The sequence below is a fragment of the Amphiura filiformis genome, chromosome 20, assembly GCF_039555335.1.
Source record: "Amphiura filiformis chromosome 20, Afil_fr2py, whole genome shotgun sequence".
In the NCBI taxonomy this organism is placed as follows: Eukaryota; Metazoa; Echinodermata; class Ophiuroidea; order Amphilepidida; family Amphiuridae; genus Amphiura; species Amphiura filiformis.
In genome coordinates this window covers 17,176,501-17,194,824 of record NC_092647.1, presented here as the reverse complement: position 1 = coordinate 17,194,824, position 18,324 = coordinate 17,176,501, and the positions used below count along the sequence as shown (strand labels likewise).

The window sequence follows — 18,324 nt, the reverse complement described above, 5'->3', positions numbered from 1 at the left end:
TTAACTAGTAATTAACTAAGTAATTAAATAATTAAATTGGCGTATAGTAAACAAAAATGGTACAAAAAGTAGAAAAAAGTGCATCACATAGTGTCGTATTTACTATATACGGCACTATTATAATAGTCCAGTATATATACCAAGATGTATACCAATACCAGTGTATATACCAAGGTTTAATGTGCATCCCAAGACTCTGTCAAACCAACTTTTTAACTTCCTTTTATGGTCCTACAACACATTAATAATTCCCGGCACTCCGGCCATATTCAAGGTTAAAGGTCAACACAGTGGTCAAATTTTAAAGTTGCTTAAATCTGGCTAACAAGCACACCAGATTATTCCTCTCATTGCAAGGATTCAGAAAAAGTATAGTTTGACCTACCTTCGACATAAAAAGTAAATGTAGTACACTCACAGAAAAAAGTACACAAATTGTGTAAAATTTTACACAACTTCGATGTACGTATAGAACTCCAAAACAAATAGGTATTTTTTACATAACCATGAATTATGTAAAAAAACATAGCAGATAAGTAAAAAAAATACTTACATATTAGGTAAAATATTTACATAACTTTTATGTAGATTGTTTTACCTCAGCTATTTTACGACATAATTGTTATGTAATATTTTACACAAATTATGTAAAAAATACATAACATTTATGTAGCATATGAACCCTATAACAAATAGGTATTTTTCACACAACCTTGAATTATGTAAAAAATACATACCTGTTAAGCAAAAAAACAGGTCAATAGGATTGGGGCGTTCTATCTTTCTTTGTTTGTTTTATTTTATGCTGAAACATAATTCATGATAGATTTGAAGTCATCAGATCTTGGTCAACTGTTAGATTCATTCCGCAACAATACAATTTCATGCATGAACTATTTTATTTTGTTTTTCTTTTCATTCTATCAGTTCAACCCGCGAACTTGTTAATATTCAATGTAAGCATTTCTCTCTCGCATGTACGATACAATGCTACAGTACACTAATGCATTGTCACTTAATTATGGTGTCCCCCAGGGATCGGTCATTGGCCCGATATTGTTCACCTATTACACTCGTGCCATTGGGAACATTATTCATAATCACAGCCTCCAATATCACCTCTATGCTGAGGATGTCCAGCTGATGATCACCTTTAATCCTGCCATCCCGGGTGATGCAGCTTGTGCCTTGTTCAAAATTTCCAACTGCATCCATGAGCTACAAGCTTGGCTCACCAGTAACAAGCTCAAGCTCAATATGGCGAAGACTGAGTTTTTTTGCTGCCTCTTCTGATTATCACTACATTAATATCAAACATCTCACCCTTTATTTGGATGGGTTGGAGATCTCTGTATCTTCATCCATAAAGAATCTAGGGGTCATTTTTGACCATCACATGAAGATGTCCAGTTATGTTGCACATCTGTCCAAAACTTTGAACTGGCAGATTGGCAATATTTGGAGGATGAGGCGGTTTCTCAGTTTTGATGCGTGTACCAATGCGGTTAGGACTCTTGTCCTGTCCAAGATTGATTACTGCTCCTCCTTGCTTAATGGCATCTCTCAGAAAAACCTCACCCGCCTGCAGCTTCTCCAGAACAAGTGCGCCAGACTCATTTTCAGAGAACCAAAATATACTCATACGTCTCCTTTGCTTCATAGTCTGCACTGGCTTCCAGTTGCTAAACGTGTCCAGTTCCGCACTCTCGTTCATGTTTATAAGGTTCTTGCTTCATCAACACCTGAATACCTGTCCTCCATCCTTCACACCCGTCATTCTGGGTACATGTTGCGCTCTACTGCTGCCACTTGCCTTTCCATTCCAAGATCCCACAAGTTGGCTGGTGACAGAGCATTTTCCATCATTGCCCCTGTTCTATGGAATGGATTGCCTTCCCACATTCGTAACTCTCCAAATGTTCAAACATTCAAAAAGAACCTAAAAACTCACCTATTCACCTAATGTTTCCTCCCTCTTGTATTTTTTTCCCTTTCCATAGCGCTTTGTTTTTTCATTTAAAAAGCGCTCTCTAAATCTGTGTATCATTATTATTATTAATCAATTGAAGCCATTTGGTGTATCAGTTTTAAGTTGTTTATACATATTAAAGCAGGGTCGTGTCTGAGGGGGATCCCCCCTCCGAAGTTGGAAAATTTTGCCAAATGAAGGTCCTAATTGAAGCCATCTGGTGCATCATTTTTACTTGTTTAAACATGCGCAGGGGGGTTTGACCTCCGAAGTTGGAAAATTTTGCTAAATGAAGGTCCAAATTGAAGCAATTTGGTGCATCATTTTTTTAGTGGTTATCCATAAGCAGGGGGTGTCTAAGGGGGATATTCTTCCCAAAGAGGTTGGACAATTTTGCCAAATAAATGTCCGAATCGATGCTATTTGGGCCATCATTTTTCACTTGTTTATTCATTAACAGGGGGTTGGTTGTCTGCGGAGTGATGTCCTCCCCCCCCAGAAGTTTTTAAATTGAAGTTTCAAACGAAGTTCCAAATTGAAGCCATTTAGTGCATCACTTGCCACCCTGCCCTATGGCCAGTGGCGTAGATTTCTTTTTAACTGGGGTGGGGGTGGGGGAAGGGGTGGATTTGGAAAATATTTCTTGAAGTACAGTGAATCGAGATCTTTCTAGTGACAAAATCATATTATGGTACAAATGCGCTCGAAGCTCGAGAAAAATTTACCATATTAGAAGCTAAAGTGATGGATTATGGTGCAAAAGTGGAATAAATTGTACTGTTAAGTTTATATGACCAAATATAAGGTAATTTGGTCAGAAACCCACATACAGGTGTCAACATGGCGGTGCTTGTATGGACCATCCCCATATATCCCCCAATATATTGGGGATTTATTCCCCATCCCCACTGGGATCTACGCCTAGATGCCCATGGCAATCTCCATTGGTGCTGATGAAGGCCGCGTTGCGGAAGGTGATGGGATGCGCACATTATATTTTGTCGATCGTCCACATCACCTAAACACGCCTGGACATTAGCCAATATCATTGTATGCCCCATTATACAGGCTCAATATGGCCTATATTACGAACTGAATATAGTTTTTATCCCCACTCTCTCCCCTCCCCCTCTCTCTTCCCCTTCTCTCCCCCTTTCTTTCTCCCCTTTTCCCCCTTTTTTAGGGATCGACAGAGGGTGCCGCACCCAATGGCGACGGTCCTGTGGGGAGGCCATTTGATATTGTGTTCCCCCGTCCAAAATATGTGAAGTGGACATGGAACCTGTCCCCCGGGATTGACGCCCATGGTGCGTGGTCTAGAAATTTCAGAATTCCGCCTTTTGGAAGGGGCTTATAATCCATCAGGGGCGCTAAATTCATCTAGGGCGACACGTTCCCCATTTGACTTCCATTGCAACGCTAATGGCGTGGCGTTATGTGTTTTTTCTTACCCTATGGTCATGTTTTTTTATGTTGGGCACCAGTTGCGTCGCATGTGTATTTTTCAAACAAATCACATGCTTTTACAGGTTTGGTACTATAACTTCAAAAGTTTACATTAGAACCCAACACAAGTATATATATTCTGAGAGCATATACTCAGACGATTTCAGAAACGATACAATGGGAGTCATTATACAGGGTAACCCATATAATATACAGGGTGTAACAAGCAAAATAAGGACTCGGCGTCTAAATTATTATGACTAAAGAGAAACAACGACTAAAAAGAAACAACTGTCACATGGTGCCACCGACAAAAAATAAACACATGTAGGGGCACGAAATTTCGTGTCCTCTTACACGATGTTATGAAACGATACAATGGGAGTCATTATACAGGGTAACCCATATAATATACAGGGTGTAACAAGCAAAATAAGGACTCGGCGTCTAAATTATTATGACTAAAGAGAAACAACGACTAAAAAGAAACAACTGTCACATGGTGCCACCGACAAAAATAAACACATGTAGGGGCACGAAGTTTCGTGTCCTCTTACACGAAGGATAAACCTACTCGGGTTTTGCACGGGTGTGTTCTAGCTCCATTCCTATTCATTGTTCTCATCGACTACCTGATGGCTACCGAGGGGACTGACAGTGATGTTGAAAACCAAATAACGCCAAGGTTTGGAATGATTTGAATTTTGCTAACGATATTGCCTTACTTGAATCTTCCATTCCACGGGCACAAGCACGGCTGACCAGAACAGCGGCTGCAGCAGAAAGCCTGTGTCTAATCATCAGTGTTCCTAAAACCGAGTACATGACCTTGAACTGCAATCCACAGTCACCACTCCAAGTATACGAAGAACCCATCAAGTATGTCACCGATTTTAAATATCATTGTTCCATGATCGGCTCTATAGTACCAGTGACCTCTCCCGACGAAAGGCACTTGCATGGTATGCATTTTGGAAATTGGAGCATCTATGGAGAAGTCCCACAATCTCCATTGCAACAAAAGTCAAGCTTTTCACACCACTTGTGTTACATTATTGCTTTATGGCTGTGAGTCGTGGGTGATATCTACTGACATAGAAAATAATATCAACGCATTTGGTACATCATGTTACAGATTAATACTGAACATCAAGCGCACTGATAATGTCAGAAATGAAAGGATCTATATAATCACCAACACTGTGCCTCTTATCAACTCTGTCAAGTCATGATAACTACGATTCCTGGAACATATCCTGAGGATGCAGGAAGATGAACTCTATAGAAGATATGCTTTGCATGGTAAAAGAAGATCTGGAAGGCAACGAACATCCTACTTGTCTTACATGCAAAAACTGTTGGAGAACTACGACAACTTTTACTACCAGATGCCATTACTGCTTTGACTTCAAATCGTAATACGTGGAAAAAATTTGTAGTCGCCTGCTTCATAGCCAAATGAAATGAATGATGAAATGAATGAATATATTGAAATGATCTTTTCTTATGATATCTATAATGTGTTTTGTGTTTTTCGGCCATCGCAATTGTCATGTCTTGTTTGTCTGTGAGTGTTAAATTTAATTGTCGGGTGGTGCAACGTTTTTTCAGGATTTTGCTTTTAGTTGTACATCCTCTATCTTTTTTTTTTCAAAAAAAAGTTGTTGGTGTTATTATGTGTGTGTGATTTTGATGGAAATAATATGAATTGACGTTAGCCAGTCGGCCCTGATTTGGTCAAACGATCTAACTTAAAATCTGGAAATTTTGAGATAAATCCTTATCTTGGGTAATGTGAGGGAGCTCTTTCCATTGGTGACATCCTCAAATCACCCCCATGCCACCAAATAATGAGATTTTTATATTTTCTAAGACATTAGATCTGTTTAATAATTTATTTTCTTCAAAAAGAAAAACGTCAACTGTTCAAACTTAAAAGCTCTTTTTCTCGAAACAGCGATTTTAATTTCAAGTTAGATCATTTTACCAAATCAGGGCCGCAGTGCCTATAGGGTGTTCAGAAACTTGGGGTCAAAGGTCATTAAGGGGTAACTTCCGGTCCAAAACCAAATAACTGCAACCCGTTTACTAGCCAAGAAAAACATAGCAGAGAGCCGTGATTGTTGTTACCCAGTGTATATGTGACATTTTTATTTGGGGTCAGCGGTTAATAAGGGTCACTTCCGGTCTAAACCCAAATGCCGTCAACATTTTTTACTAACCAGGAAAAACATAGCAGAGAGCCGTTTATGTTCACACATGAATTGTTGTTACCTAGTGTATATGTGGTATTCTTTTTATTTGGGGTTAAAGGTTATTAAGGGGTCACTTCTGGTCTGAGACGAAATACCTTCAAATTGCATCTTCTGCCACAAAAAACATAGCTGAGTGACGCCAATTGCACGTATGCATTGACATTAGCCAATGTCTATAAGATGTTAACAGGTTTGGGGTTAAATGTCATTAAGGGTTATGGGGATCACAACCGGTCGACAACAACGAACGATTGTCTTCGTGGTCGCAGGACCACATCTAGTTGAATAATTTCTGTATTTTCAGGTTTATTGGGCCAAATTCGATGAAAAGGAAGATCAGGTTATCCTTAATACGCGATGGTTTACAACAAATGTAATCGGAGCTGCGTTTGCAGGAGAAGAATTTGCAGGACAGTTCCCAATTCTTCCAAACAAGACATACTACTCCCTGGAAGAGTTGTGCGCTTTCTTCACGGACGAAATGGATACATCGCAACTCCTTCAACTTTTAAACCACATGGATCTCGTTCACGAGACGAAGGACAACATGTACCTATGGCCAGGAAAACTTCCAACGGACGTACCAGAGATTGTTTGGGAGGCGCAAAACACCCATGTGAGAGGACAAAGCATAGAATGCGTAGCTGATATAGACATATTTAACCCAAACGTTTTCCTTCTGTACAGAAGAAAATTCTCGATGAAAACAAATACCCGAGGGTATCACGCTCGGCTGTGATATTTAAAAGTGGTTTTGTAGAGGTTCTGGTTCAAATGACGAAGACTAGGCGCGCCATCAATATCGCTGCCATGTGTCCTAACAAAGATAACATCGAGGCCTGTAACACCAATCTAGAGAAAGCTGTTGATCTTATCCAATCAGAAATCACTGAGAAATCTCCAGGTACTAGCTTTAGTGTAAACTTCATCAGCCAAGACTCGCTGAAGACAAGCAAGAATCTTGACGATGTCTTGACCTATACTAGGAACGATCTTATACAAGCAGAAAGGAAGAATGGCCTCTTGGATCGATATGCAAAGCAAGAGGATGTAACCAAGATCCTGTTTCCAGGCTACGACAAGATGTTCTTACAAGAACTTGGCTCAGAATGTCGATATGAGTGGCTTCCAATTGGTATAGTTAGAAGATGTTTTGAACGACGACTAGACGGGATCAACGAAGAATGGAAAGAAGACTACAGATCGGTCGGCAAGGCTCTAGGGATCGCAGCGCATGTAGTGGATCGCATTGCTAATGAAAGCATAACCAACAAGGAATCCCCCACCAACAATATCATCAAGACCTGGTGTACAAAGAACAACAGGAAGATGACAATCGGAATGCTGCAAACATTGCTGAGTCAGCTGAGTCTTGTAACCAATGTGGACGCATTGACAGCCGTAGAGGAGCTGATGCACACATTTGAAACAAAGGTATGAATAAAAGTAATATAATTATTCTAACGATTATTGTATTGTATTACGAATAAAGTCATTGATATTTACTTTGCTTCATTACTCTATGTGGGTATCTTGCGGCTAATAAGACACGACCGAGTATCCCAGCAAACATAAAACGTTTTAAAAACGTTTTAAACAGGTTATATTTTGGGTTTTAGGTTTTGGTAAAAACATTTTAATAACATTAATTGTCGGGTTATATAAAGGTCATAAAAACGTTTTAAAACGTTTTGTATGAGAACGCACTGCAGCAGTATTTTTAAAAGGTTTTCAAAATGTTTTTTTTAAAATATTTTTGGGTAACATTGTTGGGCCAAATTATTTGTCAATACTTAAATAACATTATCCAACAATGTTTTTGAATGTTATGAAAATGTTTTGTACCCTTTATATACCCTTTATATAACCCGACATTTAAATGTTTTCTGACAACCTTTTCTAACCTTTTACGTCCAAAACGTTTTGTGTTTGCTGGGATATACAGTCAAAAATAAATGTTATTTGTATTCCCGCCATATACTGACCAGTATAATGCAACATTTAGGGGTGTACATGTATGTGTATGATAGATGCGTATCACATTACCAGATTACGTAATACAATAAATATCGGCTGTTGATCCTCTGAATGGCAAAGCCATTTTGACTAGTTGTATAAGTTTTCCATTATCCCAATGAAATTGAACTTCTTGCGTATTTTCCTTTTGTTTCTTTGCAGCATTCAAAAGGTGGTTCCAGCAATGAAGAATTTGATCTTGGTAAGTGGGTGCATGAATCGTATGAGTCGTATTGTTGTGAGCATTTCATACGACTCTGAAGAAATATATAAATCGGAGCATTTTTACGATGTTGAGCCCCTTGAAGATCAAATTTGACCCTTGACATTTTTGCTTATAACTCAATAACCGTACATCACAGGTTTGTCAAACTATACTTTGTCTGAATCTTTATGACCAGAGGAACACTTTGGTGGGGTATTGACGCAAATTCGAGCTATTTTGAAATTTGACCCCATGTAATCTTTGACCTCATGCTGGGACCCCCTGTAGAGGATTGATTTAGTTGGCCACCCGGAAGTTAGGCTTAATAAGTTGACTTGCCCTTATCGCCCGACCCAGAAATCTGAAGAAAAAAAAACAGGTTCGCCTTTTTTTTTAAAGTTTGTATTTGATATTTTGGTTTATAATTTCAAAATATTTGTTTTATTAATGTTTAACTGCGGTATAAACAAATTCTGACTCGATTTCTGCGTTTGTGTTTCATATAACACCTGTGGCTACGTTGAAGACATGCTCTATTTTATTTTTTTGAAAAGATATTAGTAATCACAACAAATTTCTGTAAATGATGATCTGCATGAATGAAAAAAATAACACAACCACAACGTTTTAAAAAGGTGTCCTATACATACAAAACAGAGCCATATGCGCTGAGGTCATGCTTCAATTACAGACACACTGCAGCTAAAACGGACAATAAATTGTATATAGCATTACGCATCATGTCGTATTTTGCATAAATTACAAAACAACTTAAATCGACCGACCGACCCAGGTGTTGGCACCTAAAGGGCAAGTCAACAATTTTTTTCTAAGCCTTATTGCCCATGAGCCATAGAAAACTCCTATATAGGCCAAATTATTGTAACTTAACATGTCACTTGCTTAAAAAACATGGGGTTTAGCTCCCTTAGTAATATATTTAAATCATATTATCAACATAATTTTGGCTATAATTACATTGTGAAATCAGATTCATGAGTAGCCCAAAATTCCTCATTTCAATAGGCGTGTCTGAATACATTGTGAGATGTAGACTGAATCTGAAGCGCCAATGGAGGCAGCTGAAAGCGGACATGGATCCTAGATTGTTGGTATTGCGTCTAGAAGAATTCGTACCACCAGATATATGCGCAAAGATTAGAGCATCATCCAGTGACCAAAGAATGGAGAATGTTGAGATACTGCTACAATATTTGCTTCATTGCGAAGAGGAAACCTGTCTCAGAACCTTCTTTGGTAAGGTCCAGAGGAGGAAAAGTGATCAAATATTCCTATGTTTATTTTCTCTATAATTAACTGGAGGGCAGAGGGCCTTTAATAGCTACTGTTAAGTATTCATTCAGCTTCTTGGTGATGTAAAAGTTCCGGAAAGGTAGAAAATTGGGGTTGGTTTTGTCCCATGATGAGTCATTTTTATTATTAAAGTCCTCAACACATTCGACGCGCCGGGAGCGAGTAATGATTTTGAACGTGGTCTTTGACTGATATTTCCAGTTTCAATTCCAAAAATTATTGTAGGCATTTTTACGATTCAATTAGGATTACTACGTAACTTGCTTAAACATGTGTTTGTTTTCTTTTTCTTTTAGACGTTGTACACGATACAGCTAAAAGCAAAAAAGAAGAAAAAACGGATGACTCAGGAGCTGCAAGCCAAAAGGATAGCACGGGAGGTAGGTAGATCATGTTGTACATTGTTTAAAAAAAGTACCGTAAAACAGATGGCAATTATATTTCACCACTGACCTAGTGCCAGAGGGGCGGTGGGTTTTTTGAAAAATCCTGTTGAATACTACCAAAGCTGCAAAGTCCCTCTGTTGTTGTTAAATGGCGTATGGAATGATGTTGGGCCATAGTGGTCAGCAACAAGCTGTAAAGTGTGCTGAGGCTTGTGAATCAACGTCTACACGTTGTGCCTGTGCGTAACCCACTATAATAAATCACTGCTTTTTAAAATTATATTTATTAGTGTTTTATTTGGGAGATTTTGATTCTTTTGTGCTCGTCTGTCACGAGTTTCTCTCCAATTTTTGTTTGTACAGGCCCGATGGTCCAGTTCGCCACAAACGAACTGACTTACACCTGTCACTTTGATGACAGACATAACAGAAATTACATGGATACATCTTAACCTTAACTAAGTCCGTAAGGAACTTAAACCAAAAGCGGGGCTTCATCTTTAAGGTCCATTTTTGATGAATTTCAAAGACGCTCCCTTTCCTTATCTGTTAATGAATATATTTTTCTTTCACAATTATCAAGTGAATAACTCAGATTACCTCATACCAAAAATAGGACTTGCAAACTGCTTTGGTAATTACTTCTGCTTCTTTTTATTACACGTTTCTTAACTGCAATTCAAATTTCCCGCCAATGTGGATAATTGTCAGTTTTATATAGCAATAACTTTATGCAAATGAGATTAAGTAATGCAAGGTAATCTTATAATAATGTTACAAACTTGTATTTATCATTAGCATGGTTAGTGACTAATTAGTAAAAGTCATGCTTGGGCGGATATAAACAATAGTTCCGGGAACCTTAATTGATGGGTATTTTAACGCCACAACTAAACACAGCTAAATCACTGGTGTGGTTGAGGAATAAATCAGCTATCACGTACTTTTTGGATTTTGACAACTGACCACTCCGTTCGTAAAATATAAGAATTTTACAAAACTCCCTCATTTTCAAACCTTTGCACGTATTCAAATATCAATCGATGATAAGAGTTCTAATCACTGCGCATCATCAGCGCATTTGGCGTATATTCTTTTGTTTCAAAAACGAAGCAGTCAACTGTCACAATTCAAAAAGTATGTGATCGGATATATATTACTCAACCACATCGGTTATTAAGTTATGTTTTGTTATGTGTTAAAATACTCATAAAATTCAGTTTCCGTCGATACAGTTCTTTCAAGGACACCCTGTATGGGAAAAATCCGGCATCTAGGCACTATATTGACAGAATATTGAACATATCTAAAAAACAAAAAGAGTCGTGACCGCTTTGCTCTTAAGGATAGTGATTCCAGTGGAACATCCTGATTAGAAACATGGCTTGCTACCTCTATACAAAAACACTTCTTTGAAATGGAAGAGTTACATCCTTTGAAGGGGAGTACATCTTTTGAAAGAGGGTCAAAAGGTTTTAGGTATCATCAACAGGAGTAGAAATGTTTACTCTCTTAATGTAAAAGAGTGAAAAACTCACTCCCCAAAAGAGTGATTCACCTATAAGATAACTAGACCACTCAAAAAAGAGTGAAATGTGTTTTTTAACTTTAAAACCACTCAAAATAGAGTGAAAACCACTCTAAAAGAGTGAATTTTAACTCTTTCAAGGAGTTAAATGAAGGACAACTTGGGGAGTGAGTTTTTCACTCTTTTACATTTAGAGAGTACATACGGGCAAAATGTGGGAGTAAATTGACGGTGTGTGCATAGAACAAGTGAGGGTGTGTGAAAGTACATAATTATGCAGGCGATGGAAATATTTTGATACTTTTAAATGTTTTTAATAATTAAAATAATGTATGTGATATTGGTGTAATGTGGATAGTATTTGAAATGTCATTTGAAATGTTTTTATATTGTAAACTTGTCATGTAAGTTGTATGGGCCATGATATGAAAAATAATACATTGAATCTTAAATCTTTTTTTTTTTTTTTTTTTGAGTTATATTATATTAAACTTTTCTGAGTAAGTTGATTTAAAGATTGCTACTATCACATTAACCCTTTGTGGATAACAATTGAAGAGAAGCCTATTCAGTCTGGGTACTGTTAAGAATAATACCAGGGAAGACACGGTTCTCAGGGCAATTGACATCTAGGAAATTGTTTTTGGATGATATCCGATATCTTAGAGCTTTGCATTTAAAGGCGCTATCAGTGATTCGCTAAAGCCCAAAACTCGTCAAAAGTCACATATTGTGAAAAGTTAGATGTGCAAACGTACCCTACAAGTGGTTAGACTAATTAAAATCGATCGAGTGTGGATCAAATGTGACAATTTAATCAATGTTTGAGGTATCTTCCCGTGTGGACTTCAAAGCAACGCCCAATTAAATGCTTCATATTCACAGCTTTACATTGATTCAGTGGCTTTTTAATCCATCCCTTGTTTTTTCGTAGAAATCGGAGCATTTTAAATTTTTGGCCCCTGTGTGGCCAAAAAAAACTGACCACCCCCCTAAAATTTGACCTTTTTGATTATAACTCAAGAACGGTATGTAGCAGGTAGGTCAAACTATACATTTTCTGAATCCTTGCAATGAGATAAATAGTTTGGTGTGCTTGTTAACCTGATTTGAAAACTTTGAAATTTGACCACTGTGCTGACCTTTAACCTTGAATATGGCCGGAGTGCCGGGAATTATTTTTGTTAACATCTTGAATATGTTATAAGACCATAAAAGGAAGCTAAAAAAATGACTAGTATGAAAGCGTCTATTTTCTCAAACACATTTCAAGCTATAAAAGCAGGGAATCAAAGGTTCTTGGATACAACTGTGTTACACGTACACGTGGATAAACGTAACAATAGGGCAAGTCTGACATAATATTCAATGGGGGAATAACACAAAGGATGAACAAACTTTAATACCGGACGTTTCGAAGAGATACAAATTTACCCCTTCTAAGAAATATTATAGACCAGCTCTCAGTATACAGCATGTTGAGGCCAGCTCTAATCATTAAGTGAAGGGATGGATTAAAAATCCACTGATACATTGCTAAGGCAACATTACAATAACGTACCGACTACCACTTTTCTTGCAAGTGATGGGGTAGATGATGTTGGTAGATGTACAGTGGAGAGGATGTTTGATAGAATACTAGTAGCTTTCTCCTGGGGTCACTGTACAATTATCCTTTCACTCATCCATTTTTGTTCAAATTCGGACCACTTCGTCACTTCCGACATGCTGTTATTATGTTATATCACACTTTACCATCTTTGTACACACATTCATATCAGCAGCACTCCATTCTGTATTATATCCTAATAACGTTCACTTGTTCATTTTGTTATTTTACTAGGTCATGTGATGATCTCCTACAACTGGGGTTCGCAGGAGAGGATGAAAAGACTGAAGGATGAACTAGAGCATGACGGATTTTCCATTTGGATGGACGTAGAGGAGATGAGTAAGTAATAATATAAGAAACATATTCTGGAACTAAATATCCTAGGACGAAACACCTTGGTCTGGGGCGGACATTTTAAAAATGAATTTAGGAGAGCAGCAACGACATCACTTGCATTACATTCCAGATGTTAAATCTACATCATATGCAAAATTTGGGGAAATTCGCACGAGTCCGTTTTATTTTAGGGCCATTTGTCTATAACTGGTCTTTGCATGTAGCCCTATGGAGAGAGTGCCCGTTGAGGGCGCTATAAGCCCCATTTTAGGAACAAAAATGTGATTTAAAAAAACGGACTCATGCGAATTTTCAAAAAAATTTCAGAGTATGTAGTATGAACATGTAGACATATAATCAAGTAGTTGCCCTACCTGCTCTTCTCCGAAAAAATAAAAAGTCCTATACCTTAATGATAATGAAACCTAGGTGGAAACCGCATAGTGCATCCGAAAGCTGAGAATGTAAGCTATTTAAAGTTCTTTGTCAAGAATAAAGGATAAACTTACGTTTTTCTGCTGACAGTTTCGCTAGAAACCTTCTGGCTTTCTCAAAGCAATTGATGTTGTTATTGATCCATCTGCTTGGAGCGGGAATCCCGGCCGAATGTTACTCTTTTACCAGCAGCAGTATTCCTGTCTCCAACGTTGGCCTTGAGCAGAGGATCGAAGACATGTCCCCTCTTCTCTGTTCATGCACGTGTTGCAGAAGCAAAACAATTAGGGGTTCAGTAACCTTTTGACGGGAGACGGTAGGGACAAGGAGCAGGAGGAGTAAGAAAATAAAGACGCGGATTCAAACTTCCCATGCTGATGCTGTATGCTTAATTTTCAAAAATGTATTGAGATTTCAAATCACAATAATTGATGATAAATGGTTAAGGGATCTAAAATGAGCGTTTATTGCGTTTCGACAGTATTTTTTGTGGGACATGAGAGCACCTCAGACCTATCGAATTGCATTCTGAATACGAAGCATGTCTTTCTGATATCAAATAATTTTCATTTTTGAAAATCACAATATAATACAAATTTTATGACAAATTATTAAAATTTGATATTTTTCAAATTTTTGATATATAACAGTCCTCGAAGTAAATTATATAAATCTAATGACATATTCTTAGCAGGGAGGAAAAGCCGACGGTCAATTGAAAATTTTGACCTTTCATATTGAAGATATGGATTTTTTTCCCCAAAAGACCTAATTTTTTTTTTTGTTTTGGGAAAAAAAATCCATATCTTCTATACGAAAGGTCAAAATTTTCAATTGATCGTCGGCTTTTCATCCCACCTACATACACTTTAAGTATAAATGATCAGATTTATAAAGTTTACTTCAAGTACTGTTAAATATCAAAATATCAATTTTTAATGATTTGCCATAAAATGTGTATTAAATTGCGAATTTCAAAAATTAAAATTATTTGATATCAGAATGACATTCTTCGTATTCAGAATGCAATTCGATATGTCTGATGTGCTCTAATGTCCCACAATAAATACTGTCCAAACGTTCATACCCCAGCCCTTAATGCCGTGTTGCAGTTATAGACAACGTTCATTTTTTATTAAAGTTTAAAACTTTTGATCCAAACACAAGAAATTATTCCTACCTCTGAATTTTCAGATGCTCTGCATCTTTAATCAGCGAAAGTGATTGAGACCTTTTTGACCTAAGACTTAGTCACAGTCTTGTAGATTCCAGGATATTTGTACATGCCCCCGTCTTTGACCCCCGTCTCTGGTCCAGGATCTGGACCTGGTCTAAGCTTACAAAATGTCCAGGTGACTCAACGTGGATGTGGTTGGAAACATTTAGGGGTGGTGCAATAATTATGTGTACCCCCGGGGGGGTGAATTCTCAAAATGGTCTGCCAAAAATCGCTTGCCCCCCCCTTTGGCCGTGCCAAAAATCTTTGCCCCCCTTTCGACGTGCCAAAAACCTTTGCCCCCCCTTTGACGTGCCAAAAATCTTTGCCCCCCCTTACACATGCAAGATTTTGGGGAACCCGAATTTAAAACCTTAAATTGTCTTAACATATAATGCGAGCGCAGCGACAGGAAATTTTGCATATTTGAACGTGTTTGTAGCGTTTTCCTACACCTTTTTAGGGCATAATATAGAAACGGTGCCCAAAATATCTGTGCCAAAAATTGCTTGCCCCCCCTTTCGACCTGCCAAAATCGCTTGACCCCCCTTTCGACCTGCCAAAAAATGCTTGCCCCCCTTTTGGCCTGCCAAAAATCTTTGCCCCCCTATAATTCACCCCGGGGGTACACATAATTATTGCACCACCCCTTAGACGAATGTGGTCTTCTATGTTCCGCAAACAGCGTTTTTAAGGAGCTTGTTGTCTTCCTTAAGCTTCCTTACACTGACCGGGCGTAGTTTAGCTATGACAGGGGATGCAATGGGCTATTCCAGATAAAACATGCACCCCCCCTATAGAGGGCAAAATGGTTTTTTTCTAAAATGTCTGGAATTCCAAAGCATACTTGAGAAAGAAACCTGGATTTCCGGCCCTGTTTAGTGCATGTAAAATCTGGAAATCCATGGAGGGTATAGAGGGTTTTTAAAAATTGTCAAAAAAAAGTTGGAATTTTCAATTGACTTACCAAAAAAAAATCTGGAATTCCATTGCCCTCTATAGAGGGTTTCTAAAGATACCCAAATAAAATGTTGGAATTTTTCAATTGACTAGCAAAAAAGTCTGGAATTCCATGGAGGGGTATAGAGGGTTTTTAAAAATTATCAAAAAAAAGTTGGAATTTTCAATTGACTTACCCAAAAAAATCTGGAATTCCATCTAAAATTACACAAATAAGTTGGAATTTTTCAATTGACTACCAAAAAGTCTTGAATTCCATGTTAGGGTTTTTAGAGTTATTTTAGGCGTGTATAGGTGTTTATTGTTGTAAAGGTTACATTATATTTGCTTTATCTGCATTTATTCCAAGTCATCTATGATGTTTTACATGTATAGGCCTAATATAGGCCCACCACCAAGGCGTGTGTTTGGCAGTAACCAGGCCCGTACGCAGGGGGGGGGCGGGGGTGCGGTTGCACCTCCCCAAATTTGCAAAAGTATTCAAAAAGTCCCAAAATTGAAGCATTTGCGAGCGTAGCGAGCAAAAAAATCAGGTTTTTATGGTTTTTGGTCCAAATTTGGGGGAAAAGTCCACATTTCACAAAATCGCCCCCCCCCCACTTTGGAAAAAAGTCCACTTTTTCAAAATCAGCACCCCCAAAAAAAATCCTGCGTACGGGCCTGGCAGTAACGTACGCAGGTTTTCAAAGTCTGGTTCAGGGGTCTCGATTCTCTGACTGTTTTAAAATTTAATAACTAATTCCCCAGTTTCCCCCGATTGGGTGCATTATTTCCCCGATCTTTTTGACAAAGGGGGGGGGGCACATCCCCCTGGCCCCTTTGCGCACGCCACTGGTGTTGGTATCCTAGGTAACCACTAAAATTAAGCTTCTCTTTTGTGAAGGGTTGCTGTTCTCCTTACAGGTTTTCAATAACAATATGTGGTATGTGGGCCTACTAGTTTCTATATTAGGCCTAAAAAATGTTTGATTGGCGTAACATAATTTTAACATTCTTGTTAAACCGGGTCTTTAGGTCCATGAACTGAACCACACAAAGGGACGCATACTCTGTCGGCAGCACACATTTCGAACTATAAAAGGATTGTATCGTGAAACTCAGTTTCTTGCTTCAGCTCTTTCTAAAAATTCATTAGGGCAAAATTCTTTCTTTATGTCCTTAATTATTCTTTATTTATTCCTGTTCTTTCTTTCTTGAGGCCTAGATCTTTTTACCCTACTTTACAACACGAATATTGTTGTATTGTCAATGGAAGTCCGTAGAACGTTCGCCTAATGGCGCTATGGGCCCCTTTGATATAACTGGTATTTTAGACACAAACTTAAAGCGCCCTCCCACAAAATTCCCACCAGCAAATAAGGGCATGCACACACCCTTAATTCTTGTTGTGATTTTTAGAGGAGGTAGCTCTCTCTTTGTACATGAAATTTACCCCAAGGCAAAGGAGCCACGTGCGCCATTAGGCGAACGTTTACGGTACATAAGAATTCAAACTTTCTTACTTTGGTTTGAGCTGAGACTAAAATACCTAAAGCCTCAAATGTTGTTTTTATATTAAATACATACATGTATTTGAATGAAATAGATATATTTATAATAGGCTGCATGATAAATACATGAAGCCACATCAAGTAGAACGAGTGCAACCTTGCTGCAGTACCTTGTACTACGCAGGTGCTCCTTTGTTAAAAGGGAATTCCCTGATTGGGGAGTGGACATCAAAGAGCTCATATCTAAATTCGTTGGGGACTGTTACTTTTTAAAGTTTCAACGTCCGTATACATACGACATGTAGCCTATGAATAAAATACGACATGAATCAAGTAATAATAAAGTGACCTAGTTCTTTCCTTGCCCTGTTATAGCTATTATTATAAGATGAGCTCAAAGTGTATATTTCTACATTTTGAGCTCAAAATATTTAATCAATGATAATATAATGTATATTAGGCCTAAAAATGTTTGATTGGCGTAACATAATTTTAACATTCTTGTTAAACCGGGTCTTTAGGTCCATGAACTGAACCACACAAAGGGATGCATACTCTGTCGGCAGCACACATTTCGAACTATAAAAGGATTGTATTGTGAAACTCAGTTACTTGCTTCAGCTCTTTCTAAAAATTCATTAGGGCAAAATTCTTTCTTTATGTCCTTAATTATTCTTTATTTATTCCTGTTCTTTCTTTCTTGAGGCCTAGATCTTTTTACCCTACTTTACAACACGAATATTGTTGTATTGTCAATGGAAGTCCGTAGAACGTTCGCCTAATGGCGCTATGGGCCCCTTTGATATAACTGGTATTTTAGACACAAACTTAAAGCGCCCTCCCACAAAATTCCCACCAGCAAATAAGGGCATGCACACACCCTTAATTCTTGTTGTGATTTTTAGAGGAGGTAGCTCTCTCTTTGTACATGAAATTTACCCCAAGGCAAAGGAGCCATGTGCGCCATTAGGCGAACGTTTACGGTACATAAGAATTCAAACTTTCTTACTTTGGTTTGAGCTGAGACTAAAATACCTAAAGCCTCAAATGTTGTTTTTATATTAAATACATACCTGTATTTGAATGAAATAGATATATTTATAATAGGCTGCATGATAAATACATGAAGCCACATCAAGTAGAACGAGTGCAACCT

General features: G+C 37.9%; 1 protein-coding gene across 1 annotated transcript in view; it reads left to right on the top strand.

Moving 5' to 3' along the window:
* Positions 1-6,444: 6,444 nt before the first annotated feature.
* Positions 6,445-18,324, top strand: part of LOC140142164 (uncharacterized) — a 32,442-nt gene continuing 20,562 nt past the window's right edge. The window contains exons 1-5 of the mRNA XM_072164130.1: positions 6,445-7,104; positions 7,849-7,888; positions 8,918-9,148; positions 9,502-9,585; positions 12,963-13,070. Of these exons, the coding sequence (XP_072020231.1) occupies positions 6,445-7,104; positions 7,849-7,888; positions 8,918-9,148; positions 9,502-9,585; positions 12,963-13,070 (1,123 nt within the window). The remainder of the gene's footprint in view (positions 7,105-7,848; positions 7,889-8,917; positions 9,149-9,501; positions 9,586-12,962; positions 13,071-18,324) is intronic.